Source organism: Cololabis saira, chromosome 13, assembly GCF_033807715.1.
Source record: "Cololabis saira isolate AMF1-May2022 chromosome 13, fColSai1.1, whole genome shotgun sequence".
NCBI classification, from domain to species: Eukaryota; Metazoa; Chordata; class Actinopteri; order Beloniformes; family Belonidae; genus Cololabis; species Cololabis saira.
Window position 1 is genome coordinate 18,112,190 of NC_084599.1, and position 26,699 is coordinate 18,138,888.

At 43.8% G+C, this 26,699-nt stretch overlaps 1 protein-coding gene across 1 annotated transcript in view; it reads left to right on the forward strand.

Moving 5' to 3' along the window:
- Positions 1–237: 237 nt before the first annotated feature.
- Positions 238–26,699, forward strand: part of LOC133458325 (nardilysin-like) — a 34,819-nt gene continuing 8,357 nt past the window's right edge. Inside the window, exons 1-22 of the mRNA XM_061738105.1 lie at positions 238–310; positions 4,371–4,599; positions 8,591–8,852; positions 8,951–9,032; positions 10,547–10,700; positions 11,111–11,184; positions 11,265–11,360; positions 12,573–12,695; positions 13,340–13,397; positions 16,217–16,290; positions 17,329–17,398; positions 17,529–17,606; positions 17,915–18,035; positions 18,120–18,178; positions 19,449–19,503; positions 19,695–19,799; positions 20,979–21,102; positions 21,808–21,894; positions 22,215–22,334; positions 22,777–22,828; positions 23,194–23,344; positions 24,098–24,225. Coding sequence (XP_061594089.1) covers positions 4,382–4,599; positions 8,591–8,852; positions 8,951–9,032; positions 10,547–10,700; positions 11,111–11,184; positions 11,265–11,360; positions 12,573–12,695; positions 13,340–13,397; positions 16,217–16,290; positions 17,329–17,398; positions 17,529–17,606; positions 17,915–18,035; positions 18,120–18,178; positions 19,449–19,503; positions 19,695–19,799; positions 20,979–21,102; positions 21,808–21,894; positions 22,215–22,334; positions 22,777–22,828; positions 23,194–23,344; positions 24,098–24,225 — 2,291 coding nt within the window. The 5' untranslated portion in view covers positions 238–310; positions 4,371–4,381. The remainder of the gene's footprint in view (positions 311–4,370; positions 4,600–8,590; positions 8,853–8,950; positions 9,033–10,546; positions 10,701–11,110; positions 11,185–11,264; positions 11,361–12,572; positions 12,696–13,339; positions 13,398–16,216; positions 16,291–17,328; positions 17,399–17,528; positions 17,607–17,914; positions 18,036–18,119; positions 18,179–19,448; positions 19,504–19,694; positions 19,800–20,978; positions 21,103–21,807; positions 21,895–22,214; positions 22,335–22,776; positions 22,829–23,193; positions 23,345–24,097; positions 24,226–26,699) is intronic.

Sequence of the window (26,699 nt, forward strand, 5' to 3'; positions counted from 1 at the left end):
ATTATTATTATTATTATTATTATTATTATTATTATAATAATTATTATTTTTATTATAATTTTGCCTATAATTATTCTTATAATTATAATATTATTATTATTATTATTATTATTATTTAAACTGCTCAAATAAGTATCTACAGACCACTCACAGTCGTCACACATTCGACCAATCAGAGAGCCCGGCTTGCTGTGATTGACGTGCCGGCAGCCAATCAGAAGCTTTGTTTTCCCCAGCAGCAGGATCGACTCGAACGAGCTCACTCCACTCCACTCCAAGTTCCCGCTGCACCTGCCCGACACACGCCCAGGTGAGTGGCATCCTCCCGGGATACCCGTCCCAGCCCGGCCCCGGGCCTGCCGCCCCCGGGCCACCGGCCCCGGGCCGGGCTGAGCCAGAGCCCTTCAGGCGGGCCAGCAGGGAGCTGCCTCCAGGAGGATGAGCTAACCCCCGGCTAGCCCCGCCGCTAACCAACGGGCGGTAAACCGTTAGCTCTAATCCCCGGTTTAAGGTCCGGGAAGGAGGACGGGCCGGCCGATCAGCCGGGGGGGGTGGGGGCTCGGTCTGCAGCGGCTGGGCCGGCTGGGGGACCAAGTTTGATGGAGGCTCAGTTGGTGTTTCTGTTAAATGTCATGAATATAACGTGAAGTCTGGTGGAGCGGGTCCAGGTCCGGGACCTTATAGTCCATGGGCCAGACCAGAGATCAGCACCAAGGTGACAAAACCTGCTTATCATTTTTGAAAAGATCCATGTCTGTAGATGATATTCTGGTATGATAACCCTTCCTGAGTGGCAGCTGGATTATAGTTATCAGCTCATGAAATCACCCACCCCCTTCAGAACATTACATTTTAGATGCTTGTTTATAATCAATCAGTTGTGGCAGGATGAGGCTCGACTCCAGAGGTAAAACCCTCTTTATTCCTGACAGCGGAATCCAACTGACAACTCAACTGACAGTTGACAACTAACGGCAAACAAATATGCGTTGCTAAGCAACCAATAAACTCTTGTGACCAGTACTCGAGTTGTAAAAAAAACTCAGGGGGGATGGTGGATTTTATCATATGAGGACAGATAATTTGTCTGATTACAAATAATATAATATATTACAATTAAGGCAGTGACCAAAACACCTGCAGAAATACTGCAGGAATTACATAGCAGCAGTTAAATGCAGCCTTCTGTAAGCTTTAAATATCCATTGGGCTTACATCAAATACATCAAAACACAACAATAAAAAACAGTTTTCTGAACTTATCAATATGACTCTGTCCTTCACAGGATAAGTAAAATGGATCACAGCAAAAACTTAAAATCTTAACAAAAATATTTGTCTTATTTCTAGTTAAAATGTCTCATTTTAGTAAAAAAATCTCATTACACTTAAAACAAGACTCATCGCTGGAAAAAACAACAATTTTCACCTGTTTCCAGTAGATTTTCACTTGAAATAAGTAGAAAAATCTGCCAAGATTTTTTTGCTTGTAATAAGAAGATAAATCTTGTCCCACTGGCAGATTTTCCTACTTATTTCAAGTGAAAATTTACTTGAAACAGGTGAAAATTGTCAAATAAGTTATTTTTCTGGTGTTATTTTTCTGGTGATGACTCTAAATGTTGAAATAGCAGTAAAACCACATTCATTGATGAAATGACATAAGGGATGGAAAGGGGGGATGGCAGTTTTACAGGGGGGATGATTTTGACCGTTTTTATTTCAGGGGGGATGCCATCCCCCCTCATCCCCCCTCAACTCGAGTACTGCTTGTGACCACGCCGCCTTCCCTGCAGTCCTGATGGGTGCGAGGTCCGTAATTGTGTCCGCCACACAGCCCCCCCCAGAACACCCAGAAGGTTGTCCTGGAAGGGCCCATCAGTCCCTCACTGGTGGCTTAATCAGCCGACCATAACGGCTGCGCCGTCCTTCCTGTACCACCACAGGAGCATCACCGTGAGCAGGATGCTGGGGGGAAAAAACAACAGTCTTCGGTAGTAAACTAGAAGACCATCTTGGTTTCCCAAGCAAAATACGCAGACAATCATTGTACACAACCTGTAATTTATGTATGCTGGCCTTCTTAAATTTAATCCATAAGGGTGCAGTATAAAAAGGCGTACAGTAAGCCCTAAAAAGGCCCACTTTCACCCTCTCTGAACACCAGGAAAATGGTCAACACATTAGCCTGCATATATAAAATACGACGCTGTCTATTCATATCTTCATCATCTGTCATGTAAATGTATATTATATATATTTATAAAACTAAGCTGGTTTCTTATCTCATTGGGGTGTCCTTTATGTCCTGTATTTGCATGATAAACACCAGTTTGTGACATTAGCCTAGCGGCTGTTATAGTTTCATAGGAGCCTAATGATGCTCTTCTAGTTTAAGGCTCACAATGACCGGTAACAACAATATAGTAGGGGTATATTATACATTTCCTGAATCCTTATGGTCCTGTAAGTATTCCAGTTTTTGTATTTTGTGTCTCTGTTGTTCCTAGATGACACAGAGATAAAAGATAGTATATCATTTAGGCGAAAATTGTGTAAAAATGTGTGTTGTTTATAGTTTAAAGAGCTGCAGTGACCTCTATGTTGGCCAGAAAGATTCACATCTTAGCTTGAATGAATGCTTAAAATGTCCCCTTTAAAATGATACCAAAGATAATATTGTGAAACATTGACAGATATCCTGTACATGAGTCTAAACCAGGACATGCACCAGCATCTAAAATGTAATTTTCTGAAGGGGTTGGGTAACTTCATGAGCTGATAACTATGATACAGCTGCCACTCAGGAAGGGTTATCATACCAGAATATCATCTACAGACATGGATCTTTTCAAAAATCATAAGTAAGTTTTGTCACCTTGAGTGGTACTGACCAGTGAAATTTTGGGCTCTGGCCCCTGGACTACTTACTGACACACACACCTCGGGCTGTCTCAACTGAGGGTGAATAAATAACGCTGCAAAATGCATTTAAATCAACACAGTAACCGCGGTAGACCGGCGACCTGTCTACCTGTGCAGGTGTCCACCCCCCCCGCGGTGTAAACCCCCGGTGACCCCTAGAGGATTAACTAGGTTTGGAAAATAATACATATAAAAGTGACACCCGTGAAACCAAACCTCATCAAAATGAGTAGTGTTAGGACTTCTAGTAGTCCCGCTGGAAATGATGGTTTGGCTTTAAGATTTAAAATTCAACCTCTAACATGTAAATCAGGGTGTTTCAGTATCAGGCATGTTTATGATCTATTGGGAATCAATTATGTATTTACGAGATTTGAAAATCATTGCATTGTTTTTATTTATATTTTACACAGCATCCTAACGTTTTTAGAGTTAGGGTTGTATACATGTGTATTTATTCTGTTTACTGTGGAAAAACAGGATTTTTTAAAAGTACAATCTACCATATGTGTGCTTTGATCATGTGCATGGTCTTTGAGAAATCACATTTTAAATTAATTAGTTATTTTACATGATTTTGTTAGGCAGTTATTTTGCCCCTGAATCTTCAGGCTTCTTATGCGGTGAACTAACCTGAACATTTTTATGTGAGGGCTGATGTCCTGATTGAAGCCTGGTCTCTAATTAGTCATGAATCCCTCATAGTACACAAGGCACGGTGGTGGGTTAACTGCTGTTTGTGACAAATGAATCATCTGTAGAATGAAAATGCTGCAAAGTGAAAGATCATTACACAGACAACATAAGTGATTTAATTTTATCTGAGGGGATATTAGAATAGTCTATAAACTAATGATGTTATATATTTTAAATAGTCTGTCCAGGAATGATAAATATGCCGCTGGTGATCTGTTATGTTTTCTCTGTGCGACAGTGATGACGTGATGAACAACACCGACCAAATAGCTCAGTGGAGTTTGAAAGTTAATTCAGCTGATTACTACATAGTTCTATTCAATTCAATAAAATTTTATTTATATAGCTTCTATTACAACGGAAGTTGTCTCTAGGCGCTTTCCAGAGACCCAGAACATGAGTTCTCTATGTGCAGTACAGTGACGGAGGACCAGTGGACTAGATAGACTGGTCGGTGTGTTGGTGGGCTGGTAAGATACAGCCGAAGCCATTCAGCATTTATGAAGCGGAGGAAGCAGCTGGGAGGGGCGACAGACATGGTTACTATAGTGATGCATGTGTCTTCAGCCCCTCCCGTCTCTGCTTATATATCTCCACAGATATCAGCATTCAATTTAGAGTCTGTGTGTTGGGAAGACGTCAGGAACTCTGTATGAGAATAGGCAGGAGCTGCGTTGGCAGTCCTTTAAAGTCTCTTCAGAAATATTGTTTTGTTTCTGCTTCATTCTGGTCCTCCACATCTCTTTCAGAACTCATCACGATGCCTCAGGCGAACAAGTTAGTGAGCATCGGCGGGGCACCTGGCCAGGTGTCTGTCCCCGAGCAGGGGGAGCCCCCGCCTCTACTGGATGCCAGGGTGGCCTCTGGAGACGTAGGAGCCGGAGAAGCCGGAGGAGACGGAGGAGCCGGAGGAGCCGGGACCTGCGACCAGGGAGACCCGGAGATCCACAAATCACCCAGTGACCCCAAGAAGTACAGGTGGGGAAGTGTTTGAATATCAGAATGGGGATTCAGGCGTCTGCTGGATCTCAATATTTACTATTGAGCTCTTTTGTCATGTTCAGAAGATCCAGATGATTCAGAACATATTTGGACGCTGAGACAGTTGCGGAAAACTGCCTCTGGTTGGTTCAGATTAGGGATGCAATTATCTTTTTCTCTTAAAGCAGCACAACGTAGCTTTCAGCTTTTCTGAGTTTGGCGGCATCTTTTGGACAAAAGCAGTAGTGCTTTACCAGAAAGAACACTACGTTTCCCATGAGCACCAGCGCGTACTGCCGGAAAACTCCTGTCCCGTCGCGTGCATTTGTTTTGAGAGAAGACGGGACGCTTTTCTGTTTCACCAAGTGAACAGACGGAACGCAAAAAAAAGATGTTAAACTGCTGGAAAGGAACTGGAATTTACCGGGATACCTTAAACAAGGAAGCCAGGGAGCGGTATATGGAGAAAATAATGATTATTAACGGTCTGGATCCATATGAAATCCCTACTAAAGAATGAAACTCCTGGTCGGAGCGCCACTCTTTATAAGGATTTAGTGCCGCAGTTCTGCACAACCCACGTCTTAGGCTACCTTGTTTAGGAGTGTTTGGCAGCTGCTTGGGTAAATGTTTGACTCGCCATGTGTTTCAATAAATTAGTATAATAGTACAACATACAGTACATGTTTTGTATTACTCTTACTTTTCTTTTCTTTTTTTTTTTGACTGCTTTGAAGAGGCTCCGAGGTGTGAGCAATATTTTTTTTTCCTCGTGAGATAATTTTTTTTCTCTGCAGCTACAAATCAAATAGTTAATATTTTTTCCTCAACAAAATTAATCGCACCGCAGAGAGCTGGCCAACGACTCACTCTGTGAGTGTTTGTGTGTGGTTTAATAAACCCGTGTTTTGATCCGACGCCCGTCTGTGTGCGTGTTTGTTTGCTTACTGAGGAACGTTATGTTTGGTCGGACTCGTTACAGCCGCGATCCAACCGAGCCGACGACTCTTTTAATCTTTTAATTTGTTATCTCAGATAATTGGCCGGCCTCCGTGGTTCTGCCTCCGAGCAGGAAAGCGGTGAAAAGTTAAACCATTAGCGATCTTTTCCCCACGTCTGTTGTGTGGAGCTGCTGCAGCCACAACGCAGCAACGGGTTACCAGCTTCTGTGGAGCTGCGCTCCACGCCCCGCCCATTTTCGTTTCGACTACGAATCGGGAAGGAGGGGGAAGTGACGTATGCCGTAAAGCAGTCAAAGTCGTAACGATTTGTAGTTTTTTAGTGTGGGTTCCTACCATGCTCCTCAAAGTTACATAGTGCCAGTGAAAGCGATACAGACCCCTCAGACCATGACAGAGGTGTCATTAAACCTGTTGGAAGTTGATGTACCATCACAATGACTCTGGAAATATGATATTAAGGTGGAAAAGTTACGTAGTGTCGCTTTAAGTGTTGCGTTTAAGCCTAGGTTCCCTCTACTGGGGACTCCACTAGTGGAAAGGGTGATTACCCATAACTGAAAATTAAGTTCATTTAATCAAGCAAAGTCTCATCGGCAAATAATCAATAGTCGATTCATTGTTTAGATCCCTAGTTCAGATATTGCTTGAGATATTGATATAGGTATTGGTTCAGATTTGTGTGTGTGTGTGTGTGTGTGTGTGTGTGTGTGTGTGTGTGTGTGTGTGTGTGTGTGTGTGTGTGTGTGTGTGTGTGTGTGTGTGTGTGTGTGTGTGTGTGTGTGTGTGTGTGTGTGTGTGTGTGTGTGTGTGTGTGTGTGTGTGTGTGTATATACACACACACACACACACAGTCAGTCCGGAAAGTATTCAGAACGCTTCACTTTTCCCACATTCTTTTATGTTACAGCCCTATTGATAATAGGAATAAATTAGTTTTGATGCGACTTTTGTAAATTTATTAAAATTAAAAATAACAAGAAATCATATGAGCATAAGTATTCATAACGTTTGCTTAATACTTTGTAGAAGCTCCTCTGGCAGCAATTACAGCCTCAAGTCTTTTTGAATAGGTTGCTACAAGTTTGGCACACCTATTCTTGGGCAGTTTTGCCCATTCTTCCTTACAGACCCTCTCAAGCTCCATCAGGTTGGATGGGGAGCGTCGGTGTACAGCCATTTTCAGATCTCTCCAGAGATGTTCGATGGGATTCAGGCCTGGGCTCTGGCTGGGCCACTCAAGGACATTGACATGGTTGTTCTGAAGCCACTCCTTTGATATTTTGGCTGTGTGCTTTGGGTCGTCGTCCTGCTGAAAGATGAAGCGTCGTCCTAGTCTGAGGTCAACCGCACTCTGGATCAGGTTTTCATCCAAGATGTCTCTGTACATGGCTGCATTCATCTTTCCCTCAATCCTGACTAGTCGCCCAGGTCCTGCTGATGAGAAACACCCCCATTGCATGATGCTGCCACCACCATGCTTCACTGTAGGGATGGTGTTCTCCAGGTGATGAGCGGTGCCTGGTCTCCTCCAAACACGACGCGTGGAATTCATGCCAAATAGTTCAATCTTTGTCTCATCAGACCAGAGGATTTTTTTTCTCATGGTCTGAGAGTCCTCCAGGTGCCTTTTGGCAAACTCCAGTCGGGCTGCCATGTGCTTTTTAGTAAGGAGGGGCTTGCGCCTGGCCACTCTACCATACAAGCCTGATTGGTGGATTGCTGCAGAGATGGTTGTCCTTCTTGAAGTTTCTCCTCTCTCCACAGAGGAACGCTGGAGTTCTGACAGAGTGACTGAGGCCCTTCTCCCCCGATTGCTCAGCTTAGGCGGGCGTCCAGCTCTAGGGAGATTCCTGGTGGTTCCAAACTTCTTCCATTTAAGGATGATGCAGGCCACAGTGCTCACTGGGACCTTCAAAGCAGCAGAGATTTTTCTGTACCCTTCCCCAGATTTGTGCCTCGAAACAATCCTGTTTCGGAGGTCTGAAGACAATTCTTTTGACTTCATGTTTGGTTTGTGTAGCAACATGCACTGCCAACTGTGAGAGCTTATATAGACAGGTGTGTGTCTTTCCAAATCAAGTCCAATCAACTGAATTCACCACAGGTGGACTCCGATTAAGCTGTAGAAACAACTTGAGAGAGATCAGTGGAAACAGAATGAACCAGAGCTCAATTTTGAGCTTCATGGCAAACGTTCTGAATACTTGAATATCACAGGTGATATTTATAGTTTTTTATAATTTTTTATAAATTTACAAAAATCATAACAAAACTTCTTTCATGTTGTCATTATGGGGTATTTTGTGTAGAATTCTGAGAAAAAAAAGAATTTATTCCTATTATCAATAGGGCTGTAACATAAAAGAATATGGGAAAAGTGAAGCGTTCTGAATACTTTCCGGACTGACTGTGTACACACACACAGACACACACACAGACACACACATATCTGTTGGTACAGGTAATGTTTCAGATATTCAAATATTGGTAACAAAAATTGGTGCAGTTATTGGTTCCAGCATTGGTTTCGATATTAGTACAGATATTGACTGATTATCAGTAAAGGTATTGTTATAGATAATGGTACAGTTATTGGTTCAGACTTAGACTTAGATTATAATTTATTGGTTTATTTTACTTTATTATACTTAAGTTGGAGCACTAACCCTCATACAGACGAGCCACTGGTTGCATCCAGAACTCAGACATCTGTAGCTTTCAGCTCCACAGAAAAACGACTTAGTTGATTTCAACTCAAAAATACTTTATGAATCCCTGAAGGGAAATTAATTGTTGCAGTAGTCATGATTTCAGTCTCTTTAGAGGTTCATTGTACACTTTTATTGCTGTTGGAAAGGGACCTCCTGTCGCAGTTTTAACTGCAGCAGATCTGAAGAAGCCTCTGACTGAAGACCCTCTGTTACTGAATCACTTTGCTATGATGCTCTGGGTTGTCCATGGTCGTCCTTTTATGAAGGATGCTGCTGAGATAAACTCATTTGTAATTGGAAGTGTTTTTTTTGCAGATATATTGAGCTGAGCAACGGTCTCCGAGCCCTCCTCATCTCCGACTTAAACAGCGCTGATGGGAGCAGAGTCGGTGAGAATGAACAGGAAGAAGAGGAGGAAGAGGTGAGGCAGGAAGGGGAAGAAGAGGAGGAAGACAGTGACTCTGGTGAAGGCTCCCAGGAGGAAGAGGGGGACAATGAGGATGAAGATCCTGACAGCGACTTTAGCGAGCTGGATGAGGACAACGCAACAAAGAAGAAGAAGAGCTCTGAAAAACAGGTGGATCAGAGAACGAGGAGGGTGGGCGGGGTCAGTGATGGTGCACTGATTTTTATTGCATGTGGTCATGTGATTGTCCCACATGTGTCCCCTCTCAGGCCGCTGCCGCTCTCTGCATTGGTGTGGGAAGCTTCAGCGACCCCGAGGAGCTGCCCGGCCTCGCCCACTTCCTGGAGCACAGTGAGTTGCTCTGACACGGTTACGCCGAGGAGATGCTGACGCATACCAGAATTATCCGTACAAATTCTTTAAATGAAAAAAATAGCATTTTAAAACAGCACTGCAGAAGAAATGTGTACTTTATAAACCATAGTACCGCACATACGGAACAGTATTAGGGCCATGCAGGAGAAAAAATATTTGAGAGGGGAAGACTTTTTTTTATTATGCACTTCGAAAAAAAAGTCGAAATGTCGAGATTAATGTTGAAATAAAATTTCGAGAAAAGAGTTGAAATGTTGAAATACAATTTCAAGAATAAAGTCGAAATTTTGTGAATAAAGTCGAAATTTCGCCTTTTTTCTCAAAATTTCAACTTAATTCACGAAATTTGACTTTTTTCTCAACATTTCGACTTTTTTTTTTTATTATTTTTATTTTTCCCCTAATACTCTTCCGTACACACAACACAAAGTGTAAGTAGCTTTGCATGTTCTAACGTTGGCACATACATTTCACGCTTTTAGCAGCCGTCAGCTACGATGCTAACAGCCCCAGAACAGCACGTCAGCTCAGGGTGTTTTCACACCTCAACGGCGGAGATTGAGCCCAGGGAACTCTGGGTATGAGAGTGGCCGCTCGTCGCTCGGTTCAGCATGAGCGCAGGGACGGCACCGAAGTGACAGTGAAGAGTAGGGATGGAAATTGATACCATTTTTACGATTCCAATTCCATTTTCGATTCTGCTTACCGATTCGGTTCTTTAACAATTCCCTTATCGCTTCCCATTTTGAAAAAAAGGACAACAATGAGGCAAATGGCGCTAATATGATAGGGAATGTTCACTAGTTAATTAGTTAATTGCTGTATTATTAGCCAAGGACATACTAACGTTGCAGATGCTCCTGGAAAACGCAACATTCCTTGATCATTATTGCTGATGTGTGCGCAAATATTTTTGCATGTTGGTAGCATTTCCTCCCTTTGACGAAATATTCACTTAGCAAGTATTGCAAGTTAGCCTGTTGTCGTCTTTTTTACTGAAATATAACCAGACTTTCGTATGTCTGTAACGCTTGGGCGCCATGTCTACTATCGTCTGCTGGCTTACACAACATGCCTGATGGCGTCACTATGCTCACTGGAATCGAAAAGGGAATGGTTTGAAAAATATACAAACGATTCCAAGGAATTGAAACACTGGGAACCGGTTCTGAACAAGAACCGGTTCTCGATTCCCATCCCTAGTGAAGAGACGGTCTTGCGACGGCTGTCAGCAAACTCTGATCTGGTCTGTTTGTGGCGTGAAAGCTCGACTACCTGAATCTGGACCAGCTACGTGCAGAGTCCGCGTGTTAGAGTTAAAACGGCCTCCGTAGACAGCTGGGCAGTGCATTGTGGGTGGTGAGGGAGCAGATAAACAAACATAGCAAAGGAATCATGGCAAGCAGCTGCACAGTTGTTTTAGTTATTGATGACGTTGCGCACTTTTATTTTTTTGCGTATTTATTTAGCCAGTCTCTCTATTCCCCCAGTGGTGTTCATGGGCAGTGAAAAATACCCGGCAGAAAATGGCTTTGATGCCTTCCTGAAGAAACATGGCGGAAGTGATAACGCCTCTACCGACTGTGAGAGGACCATCTTCCAGTTCGATGTTCAGAGGAAGTACTTCAGAGAGGCACTTGACAGGTGAGATTCACCAGTGGGGTTCTGGGAAAACGGTCATCTCTTGATTTTTCATAAAATAAAATACATCAAATTCCCCCGTACGGTTGTCATGGATGTAAAATCAGACGATTGGGACCTAATGAGTCCGCATTGAGGCCGATCCAGACTCTAGTGGTCAGGTTTGGTACTTACAGGTTGGTGTCTAAATATTTGTTTTTTACTTTGGGGATTAATAAAGCATTTCTGAATTGGAATGGAAAAGGAAGACTGGAGGTGAGCCTCTGGTTTTTGAAAGGGCACTGGTGGGTTCCCCGTGTTTGAAGTATGTTTGAAGCCTGCCTGACATTCCTAGCGGCTGTCATGCGTCCTGCAGGTCATATCAAGCGTCCAGCCGGAGCGGTTTCACACAGACTCTGTTCCCTGTATTCCAGGTGGGCTCAGTTCTTCATCTGTCCCCTAATGATTGAGGATGCCGTGGACAGAGAGGTGGAGGCCGTGGATAGCGGTGAGTCCTCGTCCGTCTCCTCCCCTTCCGGCGATCATCTGCTCCCTCATCTACAAGCTTTGGTTCTGGTGTCTCCTCAGAGTTCCAGTTAGCGAGACCGTCGGACTCCCATCGGAAGGAGATGCTGTTTGGGAGTCTGGCCAAACCGGGACACCCGATGGGCAAATTCTACTGGGGTGAGAACCGCACTGACACACACAAGACCAATGTCTGGTTAAAGTCCAGGATCTGGTGATCTCAGGTGACTGTTGGACCTGGTTCTAAGTAATCTTTAAGCTAAATGATGAAAAAATGTAATTTACAACCTTGGTTTATTGTAGATTATGATTTTCTATTGCCTATTGTTGTTTACTATGTTTTATGCTAACTTATTATGATTTACTGTAGTTGATATTCTGAGGCTCAAGCCCCAGATTCAAGGAACACCATGTGTTCCTGCTCAGTCATGGAGCACTGGACCAGTTCTGTAATCAGACAACCAGGACAAGAACCAGAGACAGACCCAAGACACGCCTAGGTGTCCTCCTGGAAGATCTGTGGAGATGGATGGATGAGTGCATGGATGAATGGATGAATGGATGATCGTCCGTTAGCAATGATGTTGGATGATGATGAATGGCTGACTGAATGATGATACAGTAATCCCTCGCTATAACGCGGTTCCCCTTTCACGTCTCGCTGCTTCACGGATTTGCATCGTGTTCTGCATTCTGATTGGCTAAACGGTCTCCCCGCTTCTTCACTTCCTGTGTCAATAACGTTGGTTGCTTAGCAACAATGCTGAGAACGGCCAATGAGCTTCAGCAGCAGCTCAAGAACGGGACCCTTTGATGAATCGTTCATTACAGTTCTCACATATAATCCATGGTGGCATGTCGGTTTATAAGAATCTTTTGGCTCAGAAGAAAAAAGAGCAACAACAATTACTCATAACTATGTTCTTCTCTGGAAAAAACACACCTGCACCGCGGCTTCAGAAGAAAAAGACGCTACAGAGCGAGTCAGGATGCAGCAGCATCAGAAGAGCAGTGAAATACGCGCCAGTCACAATTTGTCCCACTGTACTTATTGTATTTTTTTTCTCCCGTTCAAATCCAATTAATTGGGTCGCTGGTGGAGCGGGGCTGATCTCCGCAATTTGAAGCCTTGTATAATAATTGTTAAAAAAAAAAAATAAAAGGTTGCCACTTTGCGGACTTCACCTATCACGGGTTCTTTTTGGAACGTAACCCCTGCGAAGAACCAGGGATTACTGTATATGATGGATGGATGGATTAGGGATGTATAGATCATTGATCCTTGGGAAGGGCCAAGTCCTGAGCTCTGGCCTCACATCTTTAGGGGGGGAGGGTCCTAGGTGTTCTCTCACAGGTGTGTTGCTCTGACAGGTAACGCCCAGACACTGAAACAGGAGCCCAAACTGAAACAGATCAACACCTACGAGAGGCTGCGGGACTTCTGGAGGAGACACTACTCCGCTCATTACATGACGCTGGTCGTCCAGTCCAGAGGTACTCACCACCAGAACACCTGGAACACACCTGTGTTGGCGGCTGGTCTCGTACCTGACGGCTTCAGTCAGGCCCGACATCACCTGAATGTAGGGATGGGAATTGATAAGATTTTGCCAATTCCGATTCCATTTTCGATTCTGTTTAACGTTTTGATTCTTTATCGATTTTCTTATCGATTCTCATTTGGAAAAAAGGAGAACAAACAGTTCTGGGTCATACTGTTCCCTGCCTTGATGAAAGGAGAGGCTAGCAAATGCAAATGCAAATGCAAATGCAAATGCTTTTGCATGTTGCTAGTGTTTCCTCCCTGTGTTGAAATGTCCACATTGCAAGTATTGCAAGTCGCCCTGTTATCCTTTTTGGTAAAATGTAACCAAACTTTCGAGGGTTTATGCCGCTTTGTCGCCATGTTTCCCTGCTGGGCGTGAATGCGAACTACCACATGTGTGTGGTGAAGTCATTCACTGGAATTGATGAGGGAATCGTTTGCAAAAAAGACAAACGATTCCAAGGAATTAAAACACTGGGAACCGGTTCTCAACAAGAACCGGTTTTCGATTCCCATCCCTGCCTGAATGTCTAAATGTGTGTAACCAAGCCCACTTGTGATGTCATCAGCTCACAGTGTGTTTGCTGTGTAGAGACGCTGGACACTCTGGAGGAGTGGGTGAGGGAGATCTTCACCAAGGTGCCCAACAAGTAAGAACTCCCACACAAAAACATACATTTGAGCTTTAACTCCAACGTTGATGGCCACAGCAGCCTCGACGACCTGTCGGTGTCGGACTAGTTTGATTCTCTCCACATTGAGTCTGGAACGTGTCTGTGAAGGCTCATGAACTTCAGAAATGTGCATTTGTTGAACTCTGGAGTTTTATGGGCTCTTTGCTGGTGCTTTGGGTTCCTGCTAGTGAAGTTTTAGGTAAGGGAAGCACATTTCAGATATTTTGCTCATGTGAGTCATGAGATGATGATAGGTGTGAGGTTCGGTGTTTCCTGTGGACCAAACTACAAAACTTGCGGAGCTTCAAACAAATGTTGTACTGTTGGTGCATAAGTTTGAAACAGATTGTCTGATCAAAATTGCTTAAAGGTCCATATTATACATTTTTGTTAGGAACCTCAACAGAGTCATTAATGTTCCGTTGTGACTCAGAGTAACTTTACCGTTTGTGTTCTGATGCACCTTCATCAAACCATAAACAACAAATCTCTTCCTGCTCGCTACGCAAATAAGATGCAGACTTTGACACTGTGCTGCCCCTAGACATGATTTCAGCACTGGCTGCGTAGCTGCAATTTGATTGGCCTGCGGTGAAGCTACTCCTCCTGCAGGTTCTGCAGCAGACGGACCTCAGGTTCCACCAGGATCCAGCTCTGTCTGCGGGGAGTAATCTGACCTGCAGTCAGATTATGTGCTCCACGGCGTCTCTGGTGGGACCACAATGACTGAGTTGAATGTCCATGATATAAGATCATGACCATGATTCCCAGCAGCTGGCGCAGTGCAGCCTTTTAGAATAGAATAGAATAGAATAGAATAGAATAGAATAGAATAGAATAGAATAGAATAGAAAGCCTTTATTGTCATTGTAATAATATGGGATTAAGCAGTAGCTCCATAAAAGTGCACCCATGTAAAAGGCTATGTAAAAACAAATTAAGAAACAGACAATATAAATATATATACACTATGAAAATGAATGAAAGAATATTGCACAGTATGAAGTAGCTTATCGGTTCAGAAAGTTCACAGCTTTGGGGAAGAATCTGTCCCTGAGTCTGTTTGTTCTGGTCCGTATGGACCTGAAGCGCCTGCCAGAGGGCAACAGGTCAAAGAAATGGAAACCGGGGTGGATGTTGTCCTTTAAAATGTTCCTTGCCCTGCTGGAGCGGGAGCTGTAGATGTCAGACAGTCAGGGCAGAGAGGGCAGAGGGCAGCCGATCATCTTCTGTGCTGTGTTTAAGTCCAGCCGGCTACTTTAATGACCATTATTTTTATAGGCTATAACTATTATTTTTCGATTTTAATAAAATTAAATGTTTTTCTCACAGACTGACAATAATGTCAAACTGAACCGCAATTAAAGTTGTGATTCGCTCTGCTTGTACTGATGATAACCACAAATTACTCTGATCACCACGACTTCATTGAGACAATCATCCGCGGCCCCAACGTGTGTGTGTGTGTGTGTGTGTGTGTGTGTGTGTGTGTGTGTGTGTGTGTGTGTGTGTGTGTGTGTGTGTGTGTGTGTGTGTGTGTGTGTGTGTGTGTGTGTGTGTGTGTGTGTGTGTGTGTGTGTGTGTGTGTGTGTGTGTGTGCTCAGTGGAGTGAATGTGTCGGAACTCGGAGGCAAGAAGCAGAGCTCACCATGATGCTTCTTTTGTCACCATAAAAACGGTACGTCCTTACTTACTCCACTGCAAAATTTCACCAGTTTAATCAGTCCGTATTACAAAGAGAGACGCCAAAAGAAAGCCTAACCGCATCGCATCGTTTAGCCCAAAACATTCTACCGGTAATCCAGTCTTCTCTTCAAGCGTTCAATTAGCACCACCTGCGACGCGTGAGAGTGTATTTTCATACACTTCATTAGTTACACTAATGAATAAAAGAAGATGCAATATGTTGTTGTAATGATATGATAATAATATATAGAGTAGATATTGATGGTGATAATAATAATAATAATAATAATAATGATAGAGCAAATGTCTAAGAAATGAATATAGCCTGCCTATTACACAGGCACACTTCGGCTAATACAGTGTTTCCTACAATTGTACAGGCTTGGCAGGGCGCCAGGCCAATGAGAGCCCCCGCCAGGCCAGAAAAGAAAAAAATAATATGCCAAAAATAAGCGATTAGAGTGATATCATATAATGACTTTTTATTTTTATTTTATTATTTTATTTTATATGCACCACAAATAGCGGGATGATCTAACATATTCATTGAAAAAGCATAAAGAAATTCATCAACATTAAGCTTCACACCGAGACCTGTAAAACAAGAAGTTCCGATCAGCAGAAGAGCAACAAGGAGGTGATGACATCTGCATCACGCAGGAAGCAACTTTTACGCTATTTTCAGTCACCACTTCAGACTCAGTCAGTGAGTTTCTCATCAGACACTTTTAACCAACAAATCACTGACTTTCCAAAAGTCTTGGAAATGGGCTCAATCAGGACCTCATCATGGCAGCGGATCTGGACTGTTGTTTTAGTAGAACAAAAACGTAGTGGTCCAGGTCCAGAACCCTGAGGAACTTCAGGACCACCTTCTGTACAGCACATACAGTATTTCAGAGGCCACATTCTTCTGTGTCACTATGAAAAAACAACAGCAGGTGACATGATCCTGACCAGACATCAGTAAACCCTCGTACCCTACAACAGCCAGGGTCAGAGGAGTGCAGCTCATCATTGTTGTAACCTGTTTCTTTAAGTATTATTAAGATTAATATGTTTGTCATTCACTGATCAATGACAGCAGGTCTGTGTTGGTTTGTTTGCAGCAGCGAACCTCGACCGGACTTCTCTCTCCTGCAGCAGCCGTTCGACACGCCGGCCTTCAACAAGCTCTACAGAGGTCAGTCCTTCCACTCTTGTTGTTGTTGGTCAGCGTTGCTCCACATTCGCACCACAGACTGTATAAAGACAACTAGACAAAGACTTCTGTGACATCATTGTACGTTTCTGAAGACGGGCTGTGTTGGACGCCATCGTGGTAGGACCTGCCCCTACCCAACCCCCGAGTGGAACATAGACGCCTGGCAGCCGGTTAGAACACGCCCAACCTGGCTCAGTTACCACCAGGTGGCTATTTTAGGCTTGTTTAGCCTATGGTGCTAATGACGTAGCTGATATTCATTCTGACTGACTCCGTCCATCATCACCATTTCAGATGTTGTTTTGGTAGAGATATCTGAAATGATGGCTTCTGGAGGGATACAACAGCAGGCTAGCCACCAGCAGGGTTAGAACAATTAACAGTGCAAGACATATTCCCTTTAAAGTAAGAAAGATGTTGCTGTGTTAGGACTATGCCCTGCTCAGAAGTCAAGAGAAGAAGCTAAAGACCTGTTTGACATCTCAGACCTAAATATGGCTGTTATTTATAAAACCACGCTCGTAATTATGCATAGATTTGCCGTTTAACATAATCTTACCTGATGAAGCACATAAAAGTTAACATCCATGCAGGTTTTGTGGTTGTGAAATCAAAGGAACAAATGTTGTCTAGTCTGCTGCAAATTCAGGACTGGAAAAAACCCAAATTAAGTCAAAATCGCTCTTCAAAAACGTCAGGATGTCATCACAGATTTCTTCCTATACAGCCTGTGATGAAAGATCGAGATCTGTTATTATGGAGACCAAAAACAGGTTTTGGTACCAGACTTTAGATATGTTTTTTTTCTGCTGTAAAGATGGACATTTTAATATTAAGGTCAATGGAGATTAACACACTGTTGGACCGAGACCCTGGTGGTCAGTAAAGGGCCTCTACTTCAATTTTGAAGGAAAACCTGAGGTTATGGGTTGCCTCAAATGCTTAAGTTTGGGCCTTTCCTATGATTTATTGGCTGTTGAGATCTTTCATGTGATGACGACATTCCTTGTGTTTCAGTGGTTCCTGTGAGGAAGGTTCACGCTCTGACCATCAGCTGGGCCGTCCCTCCTCAGGGAAAACACTACAGGTGTGTCCCGGAGGCCATCCACACCAATCTGTAGAGACCAGATCAGATCTGAATGAGCTGCTCGGAACTTCAGCGGGTTTACATGTGTTTAGCGTGTGATGTCTTCAATGACATCGTCTGTGTTTTTCAGAGTGAAGCCTCTTCATTACATATCCTGGCTGATTGGACACGAGGGAGCCGGGAGCATCTTGTCTCTGCTCAGGAAGAAGTGAGTCCTCAAACACACCGGAGAGAACATCTAGAATACGCCTGAAAAACAAAAGACCTGGAACAAACGTGTGTGTGTGTGTGTGTGTGTGTGTGTGTGTGTGTGTGTGTGTGTGTGTGTGTGTGTGTGTGTGTGTGTGTGTGTGTGTGTGTGTGTGTGTGTGTGTGTGTGTGTGTGTGTGTGTGTGTGTGTGTGTGTGTGTGTGTGTGTGTGTGTGTGTGTGTGTGTGTGTGTGTGTGTGTGTGTGTGTGTGTGTGTGTGTGTGTGTGTGTGTGTGTGTGTGTGTGTGTGTGTGTGTGTGTGTTCAGGTGCTGGGCTCTGGCTCTGTTTGGAGGAAACAGTGAGACGGGCTTCGACCAGAACTCCACCTACTCCATCTTCTCCATCTCCATCACCCTCACAGACCAGGGCTTCCAGAATGTTTACCAGGTCTGTACACACACACACAGACACACACACACATGCACGCACACGTCTTTGGACGTTGGTGAACTCTGCTCCGGGTCTGTGCAGGTGATCCACCTGGTGTTCCAGTACCTGAAGATGCTGCAGACTCTGGGCCCCCAGCAGAGGTAAAACACGCTCTTCCTCTTCCCATCTTAAACGTGCAATATGTTGAAGAGTTGTGCCTAGAATAAGAAAACACCCAAATGATGACCCTCTTCCTTCTAACGTCCATGAAGCCAGAATCACATTCAGATATTATTTGTCATTGAGCTACTGTAGCATCCCGACACGATGACATCTCATTCCAGTACCGGCCGTCCAAGAGAACAAAAGAACCAAACAAACAACAACCTAGGACGTGGGTAGACAGGTGCCCGGGGCTGGAGCACGTTTGGTTTTTAGTTTTTTGAAGTAGTATCTTCATTAATATTATTGTTTTATAAATATGTTTGACCCTGGTTTTGGTGCTGTTTTATGTAAACGTCAGAGATTCATGCAGCTCCTCTACACGACCTGCTGTCAGCAAGGCTTGTCATAATCTGGTGTTTCTCTCCTCCACCTACAAACCATCATCCAGACCAACCTGTGATCAAGAGGACTGTGAGGAGGTGGTCAGAGGAAGCTGGAGAAACTCTGCACGGGTGTTACTTCCAGGACAAGTCAGAAGACTTTACAGTTGTGGGGGGTATCAGGGATGGACCACAGACTGAGTAGAACTGGTGGACTGTTTTGTGGTATGATGTGGGGACAATCATCTCATCTTGAATATTAACAAATGAGATGATTATAGATTTGACGAGAGCCAGGATTAAGTTTTTCAATCATTGGAGAACACGTGGAGGTGGTGGAGGAGTAGACATTCCTCACTGTTCCCCTGGAAAACAGACTGGAGATTCAACACTGATGCTGTTCATAGGAAAGCAGAGAGATTCACTCTGACCTGCTACATCACCACCTGGTACAGCAACTGCAACCTGTCAAACTGAAAACGCCTACAGAAATAAGTAGGGACAGCAGAGAATGCCTCTCCCCAAGCTGCAGGACATTTTCTACAGTGTTCACAAGGCCTGCAACACCGTGCTGGACCCTCACACATCATGTGGACTGGTTACACTCCTGCTATCCCACAGGACACACTGCAGTGTCAGAGCCAGATCAACCAGGTTGTGGGACAGTTTTTAGCCCAGCTCCTCAACACTATGCTACCCTCTAGAGCTGCGGGCAAACATATCCAACAGGATTTCCTATTCAAATGTTGTTTTAACTAACAGTAAAAATACCTGTGTTTGACTGACACTCACTTGGTCCTGATGTCTCCACATGTCTGAATCTGCGTTGTTATTGAGTTCTTCTCCAGTTACCTTAAGTTACAGCTAATCTTTTTTGTTTTTTCAGGATCTACGAGGAAATTCAGAAGATCGAAGCAAATGAGTTCCACTACCAGGAGCAGGTACTACCGTAAAGACCTACCTGGGTTACATGCCCATCAGGGGAGAAAATTAGGCTTTGAAAGTGAAGTATTTCTGGGTGACTCAGGCTTGAAGTCTTCCTCTCCATGACTCAGTGTTGATCAGTTAAGGTGAATTTGAGTTTTCTGTGACAGAGAAGTGAATCATTTGAACTTGTGTTTCTGTCTGGCAGGTGGATCCCATCGAGTTTGTGGAGAACATCTGTGAGAACATGCAGCTGTTCCCCAAACAGGACTTCCTGACCGGAGACCAGCTCATGTTTGAGTACGACCCGCAGGTAACCGTGGGCCGGACTCCGGCCCAGAGGAAGTTAAGATGAGGTTAAGGGAGGTGTGGGAATAGCTCAGTTTGGAAACTTTCGGTGAGAATAGACAGGAATATTTGAGAATCACCAGGAAACCTTGTGAACGTTTATCACACAGAAACATTAATAAAAGCTTTCTGTTTCGTCAAAGGTCTAGTTGTAGAAGGTAGTTTTAATAAGAATGGTTAATAAAAACATACACATTTTTCTGTGGTGTAACTGATAAATCTGTCTTGAGGTCTAGCACATGCAGCATCAGCAGGGACCACAGGTAAACTGTGTAACATGATGCTTCCAGATTAAGCCCTGCTATGATCTCTGGATGATGAACCCGTGTTTAACACGCACTGGGAAATGTAAGTGCAAGGTGCTTTATTGCCCCTGGTGCCTGAAGCTGGTTGAAGAGAGGGGAGGCAAGATGACTTGGGAGGCGTTATCAAGCATTGCTATGTAACATGACGGCCCGCTATCTGTCTGGTGCTGGCTTCACCAGCGTCAGTGGAGCTGGATGATGCAGGAGATGGAGCGGGTGGGGGATCCATGCTGAACTCATGCTGGATTTGAGGAGCTACTTTTAAGCTGATTTATGACATCCATGGCTGTGAGGATGAGGAGCTGCGAACATCCTCGGCTTGACATGGATTTATCCCACCCAGGACCCCTAGTGTGGCAGGTGTTGAGTTTGACACCTGGTCTCCATGAACAGATGAGCACTCCTCAGTTAGGGTGCTATAAACACGTTAGCAATTGTTGGTTACACTTTAAAGTGGCCGTATTAGGCTTTTTTGTGTTGCCTGAACTATCTACAATGTTTTAATGATGAATTGCCAGGAAAAAGCTGAAAACAGTAAGCCAGTTAGCATGGTTGCTAACCTGAAAGTTGGAAATGAAACCTTAAAGCTGGAAATATGACAGTTTAAGATGATTTTGAACCAGTCTGGAAAAGAGGAAAATGGACCTTTGTGTTTATACCAGATATTTCCTGAAAGATGCTTGTTATCAGCTAAATTTGTGTTTCCTTCATAAACGTAACTTTCAGTCTAGAGAACATCCACTTTATTTCCGTTTTCACACATTGCTATTGGTTTCCATGGAAAGTCTCCAACCATGCAAATTCCTAAAATCTGGCAACACAATCTCCTGGTGTTCCAGGTGATCGGGTCGGTCCTGAAGCTGCTGACGCCCTGCAGAGCCAACCTGCTGCTGCTGTCTCCAGAGAACCAAGGCCTCTGCCCGCTCACAGAGACCTGGTTCGGTACCCGCTACAGCTGCGACGGTACGACGCCCACAGCACTTCTCACTCACTGTCATCTGAAACTTTGACGCTGAACCATGATTTGGTTTTTTTTTGTTTTTTTTTGTGGCACCACTTGGTTCATATTAGGTATATAGAGGTATAAAGTCCGAAAAATATAATTTATTAAAAAAAGGTCAACAAAACAAGTTTCAAAATTCAAATTACCCTTTGTAGAAACGAAATCTTAAATATCTCACATATTTTCTTTTCTTTCAAACATTTTTTAAAGTGTGTTCCTGCAGCGAGAGACAACAGGTTCACACACCTCAGTCATCAGGACATTGAATTATATGTTACCCTGCTGCAAGTAAACATAATTATTCTGAAAAATTGTATTATTATTTTACCAAATTTGTGAATTATCTTTCACAATCTCTAATAGTGTATGTTCTGCTCTTACATCTGGTAGTGCTTGTAAGCCCCGTTGTTGGGCATGTGTAGGCTATGATAATGAGATGGGTATTTTTTGCAGCCCGGAGTCTCTCGTCTCACGACCTCGAGGTCCCAGACGGGAGGTCATGAGAGCCGGAGCAGGGCTCTCACAGTCCTGATGGAGCCCAGGGCTCCGTCTCGGTCCAGTTCTGGACAGTCGGTTGTTTGACTGCAGTCAAAAGAGACTCATAAAGATAGACAGGCGGATGTACATGTGTCTTAAATGTGGGTGTGTTTGTTTTTCCTTTTCAGACATCCCAGAGGAGTGGCTGGAACGCTGGACTGGAGAGGTGGAGATGAACTCGGAACTCCACCTGCCGGCTGAGAACAAATTCATCGGTCAGGCTAAACTCAGTTATTCTATCTAGTCATGACCAATTTATTTGGGGAAATTCTGTGGTGAAATGGGTCCAGTACTCTTCTGATTCACAGCCATTTCCACCGGTACAGAATGTACCAGTCCAATCACATCAGGGAGGGGGTGGGTGTTATGTGACGACTCATACAGGAGCTTCTAAGAGCCCTGATTCAAACAGCTGCAGCTCTGACCCGAAACACCAGAAAGAACATTCTGGAGACCCTCCACTGTAGATGTCTGACAGTAAAACCACCAAACTTGAACACTTTTTCACCATCACTTCTCCTCTCTATTGCTGTAGCGACGGATTTTGCCCTTAAAGCACCCGACTGTCCGGACACAGAGTTTCCTGTCAAGATAGTGAACGACCAGCGCGGCTGTCTGTGGTACAAGAAGGACAACAAGTTCAAGATCCCCAAAGGTGAGTCCTCAGGTGGAGAACCTGCAGACACCGTCAGGACACCTTTCACCTGAAACCTCACAGAAGGTTTTGTCCTGCTGTGGTAGTTAGACGGCAGGACGGAAGCTTTATTTGGGTCCAGTAAGCTACATCATTGTTTGGTAAAAATTCAAATTACTTTTAAACTTTGCAGCTTTACTTAAACTGCTATTTTGTTTAATTGAAAAGCTTTTCTGTGTGTTTGGATATAAAAGAACTTAGAACTCCAAAAACAGCCCCACCGGCTGGACGGTTGGAGTAGATGGTTGGAGTATGGTATGCCGTGGTTACTGGCATTTATTCAGGATTGTAGGATTTTCAGAGTTTCACCTGATTTCCATACAACGTTAGAATGTCCGATGTAAGTGTGGGGAAGAACATGTTTGTTAGAGTTAATGGACAAACGTGTCTTTGTGTGTTTCAGCCTACATCCGCTTCCACCTGGTCTCCCCGTTGATCCAGAAGAGTCCAGAGAAGTAAGATCCACACCTGGATTCAGGTTTGACGAGGTCACATGTGAACAATCATTCAAGAAAGAAAACCCCAAAATCCTAATATCCTCAGGAAGGAGATCTGTTCCGGTCCGATGTCTTGGACTTGATGTAACATTGTTCTTCTGGGACACAGCTACAGATACTCAACTCAGTTATTTATACGATAAGGCTACATTCTAACGGCTAAACCAGAAATTGACAAACCTGCCATTCCTCCACCGACCACCAGGGTCTTTAGCCACATTACTGCTAAAGCTCCTCTCTAGATGGGGCAGTGTTGGTAGGAACTTAACCAGGCATCACTGAGCTCCAACTAGACAGGTGATGAAGCTTCTCCTTTTCCTCAGTCTGGTTCTCTTCGACGTCTTCGTCAACGTTCTGGCCCACAACCTGGCAGAACCAGCCTACGAGGCCGACGTGGCCCAACTGGAGTACAAGCTGGTGGCTGGAGAGCACGGACTGGTGATCCGGCTGAAGGGCTTCAACCACAAGCTGCCGGTGAGGAGGATAATCGCTGTCACTGTCCAACGGTGGAAACGGCTGAGAACTCTTTCCACATAGTTTTTTAGGACGGCGGCTGATGTCTTTCTCTGTTGGTATTGTGTAGACCCACTTGTATATATATATATATATATATATATATATATATATATATATATATATAACATTAGCTTACTGAAGCTCATGATGAGATGAATGATCTCTTAAGCTCATTCATTCAAGAATTGTGTGATCATTTTTAGCTTTTTACAATTTCTTTTCGTTTTTTAATGTCGTCTCCTCGTTAATATCATTGGTTTTTCATCCCAGCTTGGATGCCGTGCTGCTTGAGGGATTTCCCTCCTTTCCTTTCTTGTTTTACCAACTAATTTGATGAGTAACCATAACAACAAACAAGTTGTTTACACACGGGAGCAGCTGATCGAGATATCAAGAAGCCAAATTATACCCAGTCCGAGACCCCAGTGTCTGGTGTCTTAATCTTCGTTAAATGAATAATAGCAGAGTGAAATTGTGATTTATCTGAGGTGTATGTGTTTACTACATGTATTATACAAAGACATACCTCAGATATATGTATTAGTTTAGTATTAACACCCACTACGATCAGATGATATTAATGCTTTTGACATTGGACATTGGACAAAAGTAAAACATCAGGACTGAATGAGTTTGGTAGCAGAGTTGGAGACGCATGAAGAACACTGGGACATGTATATGACGGTGCTCTCGTTGCTCTCGTCCCTGCAGCTGCTGCTGAAGCTGATCGTGGAGCACCTGGCAGACTTCAGCACTGAGCCGGCCGTCTTCAACATGTTCGCGGAGCAGCTGAAGAAGGCCTACTACAACATGCTCATCAGGCCGGAGCGACTGGGAAAGTGAGCAAACACACTCGCCCGTGCTGAGGAGGTCACGACTCCTCCATCACTATAGCAACCAGCTGCTGCACGCTACCAACACAAGCCTGTCAGCAGTGTAGACTCCACAGATTGTAATGTGAAGATGACCACTCTGACACAGAAACTCACTGAACTAGCGGTAAAAAAAGAAACCTCACCTTCAATGATCCAAGTCTGAATTCAGTCTGATTTTTGGTGTCTCATCGTCAGAAACCGGATTCCAGTGGAAAACACCTCTAGATTGTGCGTTTGTTCTCTCAGATGTAAGTCGCTTTGGATAAAAGCATCTATTAAACAACAGTAATAGTAGTAGTAGATTCATGGAATCACAGCGACGTCTGTTGGTCCGTTGTTCCTACGGGAACATTCGTCAGTGCCTCGCACAGCACGAGTAATATCAGGCTTTTGAGAGTGAAACTCCTTTCAGATGAGACTGTGTAATGAATGGGTTCAGGTGTGATGAATAGCACCAGTCAGTTAGAAACTAGAAGACACGTGATGGCGGGGCCAAACCGTGCTTAGCAACATTAGCATCATTAGCATGGAGCCATCCCACCCACACAGGCCTGTACGTCCTGGGTGTGTTCAGTGTGTCGTATGGGTAGATGGAGACGTCAGTGAAACCGTGAGTCTTTTTTTTTTTTTTTTTTTTAAAGGGGACATATTATGGCATTTAATGTATATTTTAAAAAGGCCTTGAATGTCTTAAAAACAATCTGAAGCTTGTTTTTTCTACATAAATCAGAAATTCAGCCTGTGGGCCATGTCTATAGTTTTACCGCTTCTAAAGCCTTTTTCTGTGCTCCATGAGGAGCACAGAAAGGAGACAAAGCGTCGCTCCGGGGAGAAGAGCAGCGGCTGCGTAGCAAAGCGTGTCCACGGTTCTGCGTTAAATCGACGCGTACCTACGACGTAGGCTCTGCGTTGGTGTAACGCGGAACCATAAATCAGCCTTTAGTCACCACCACCTTCACACAGGAAGATTGAATTTAATTCTAAACAGGTACACCACGGTTATTTACTCCAATTCCTCATTTCATTTATGTTACAAGACAAATGAATCATGTTAAGTGTAAAGAAATCACAACACTGAATTTTCACAAATGGCAACTTTATTGTTAAAATATATAAATAACATTTATGCACTATTGCTGGCTCAAGGAAGGACCGCGCGTCTTCTGAATGTGTCGTTGAACAGCTCCAGGTGCTTGGAAGATCTGAAATCATAAACACAAGAAAAATGTATTACGGTACTAATAGAGTACTCCAGGCCCGGAGTTCCGCCGGAGCCCCCGGGTTCTGAGCTCCGGGCCCGGAGCTCCTTGACGGTCCAGTCTGTGAGCAGCTCCGGAGCTCCGGAGCTAAGCTAAATACTTGCCCATGCAAAGATCATACAAATATAAATAACATAAAAAATTAACGTCACTTACTGCTGACTCGTGTGCAGTTGCCGGGTCCGTACTGTTGGAACTGATCCTTTTATGAGGGTAAATGTCGATGCAAAACCTAATGTTTACTGTCCCTCGCTGTGGAAACAATCACCGCTTCTGAACAATGGCTGAAGCTCCAGCCGGCGGATAGAGTTGTGGACGTGGTTTCAGCAGCGGAGGCCGACCTATGGAAATGAGCGCCTATGGTGACGTCACCATAGGCGCTGATTCAGAACGGCCCGTAGAAAGTCACATGACACTGGAAGATTCTGCAGGGCGGGGGTACAGACCTTGCAGAAATTCATGGGATTTCATCTTTTCTGTGTTGGCAGGGTGAGGGGAGACCACTTTATATATGTTAAAACAAGAAAAAACGTTTTTCATACTTCACAAAGCAATTATTCTCATATCAATGTCCTTATTGTCCAGTGGTGATGGTGGTGTCCTCTTGCTGTGCTCTATAATCTGTCCATTTTTCCCATTTTTCCTGAAATTGTGTCTCTTGTAGTTGTAGTTTATGTCATTTTTTCCATTACAAATATTTCTTCCGCAGGTCTCAGCCACTGCCTCACGGTCGCTGGTTCTGCTTTATACCATAACCTTGTTTTTATTGCTTTTTTACTTGCTGATAGCAGAACTTTAACAAGGTATTCATCCTCTTTTTGTATTATATCTTATGTCAAGTTTCCCAAATAAAGTATCTTACAAGATTTGGGAATCTTGTACCCTATTATTTTTCTTAAACCCCGCCATATTTTATCCCAATATCCTATTATCTTCTGGCAAGACCAGAAAATATGCATCTGGTTCCACATCCATGTGTCCACATAGTCTCCAGCATGGCTGCTGGTTACATACAGTTTCCTTCCTAATGTTTGGAAAATATATATTTTTTCCAATTGAATTATCTCCAGATCCTGGAGCTAGTGGCCACTGCATTTTACAAATATTATAATAATAATAATAATAATAATTCATTTTATTTAACGGCACCTTTCATGTCACCCAAGGTCACCTTACAGA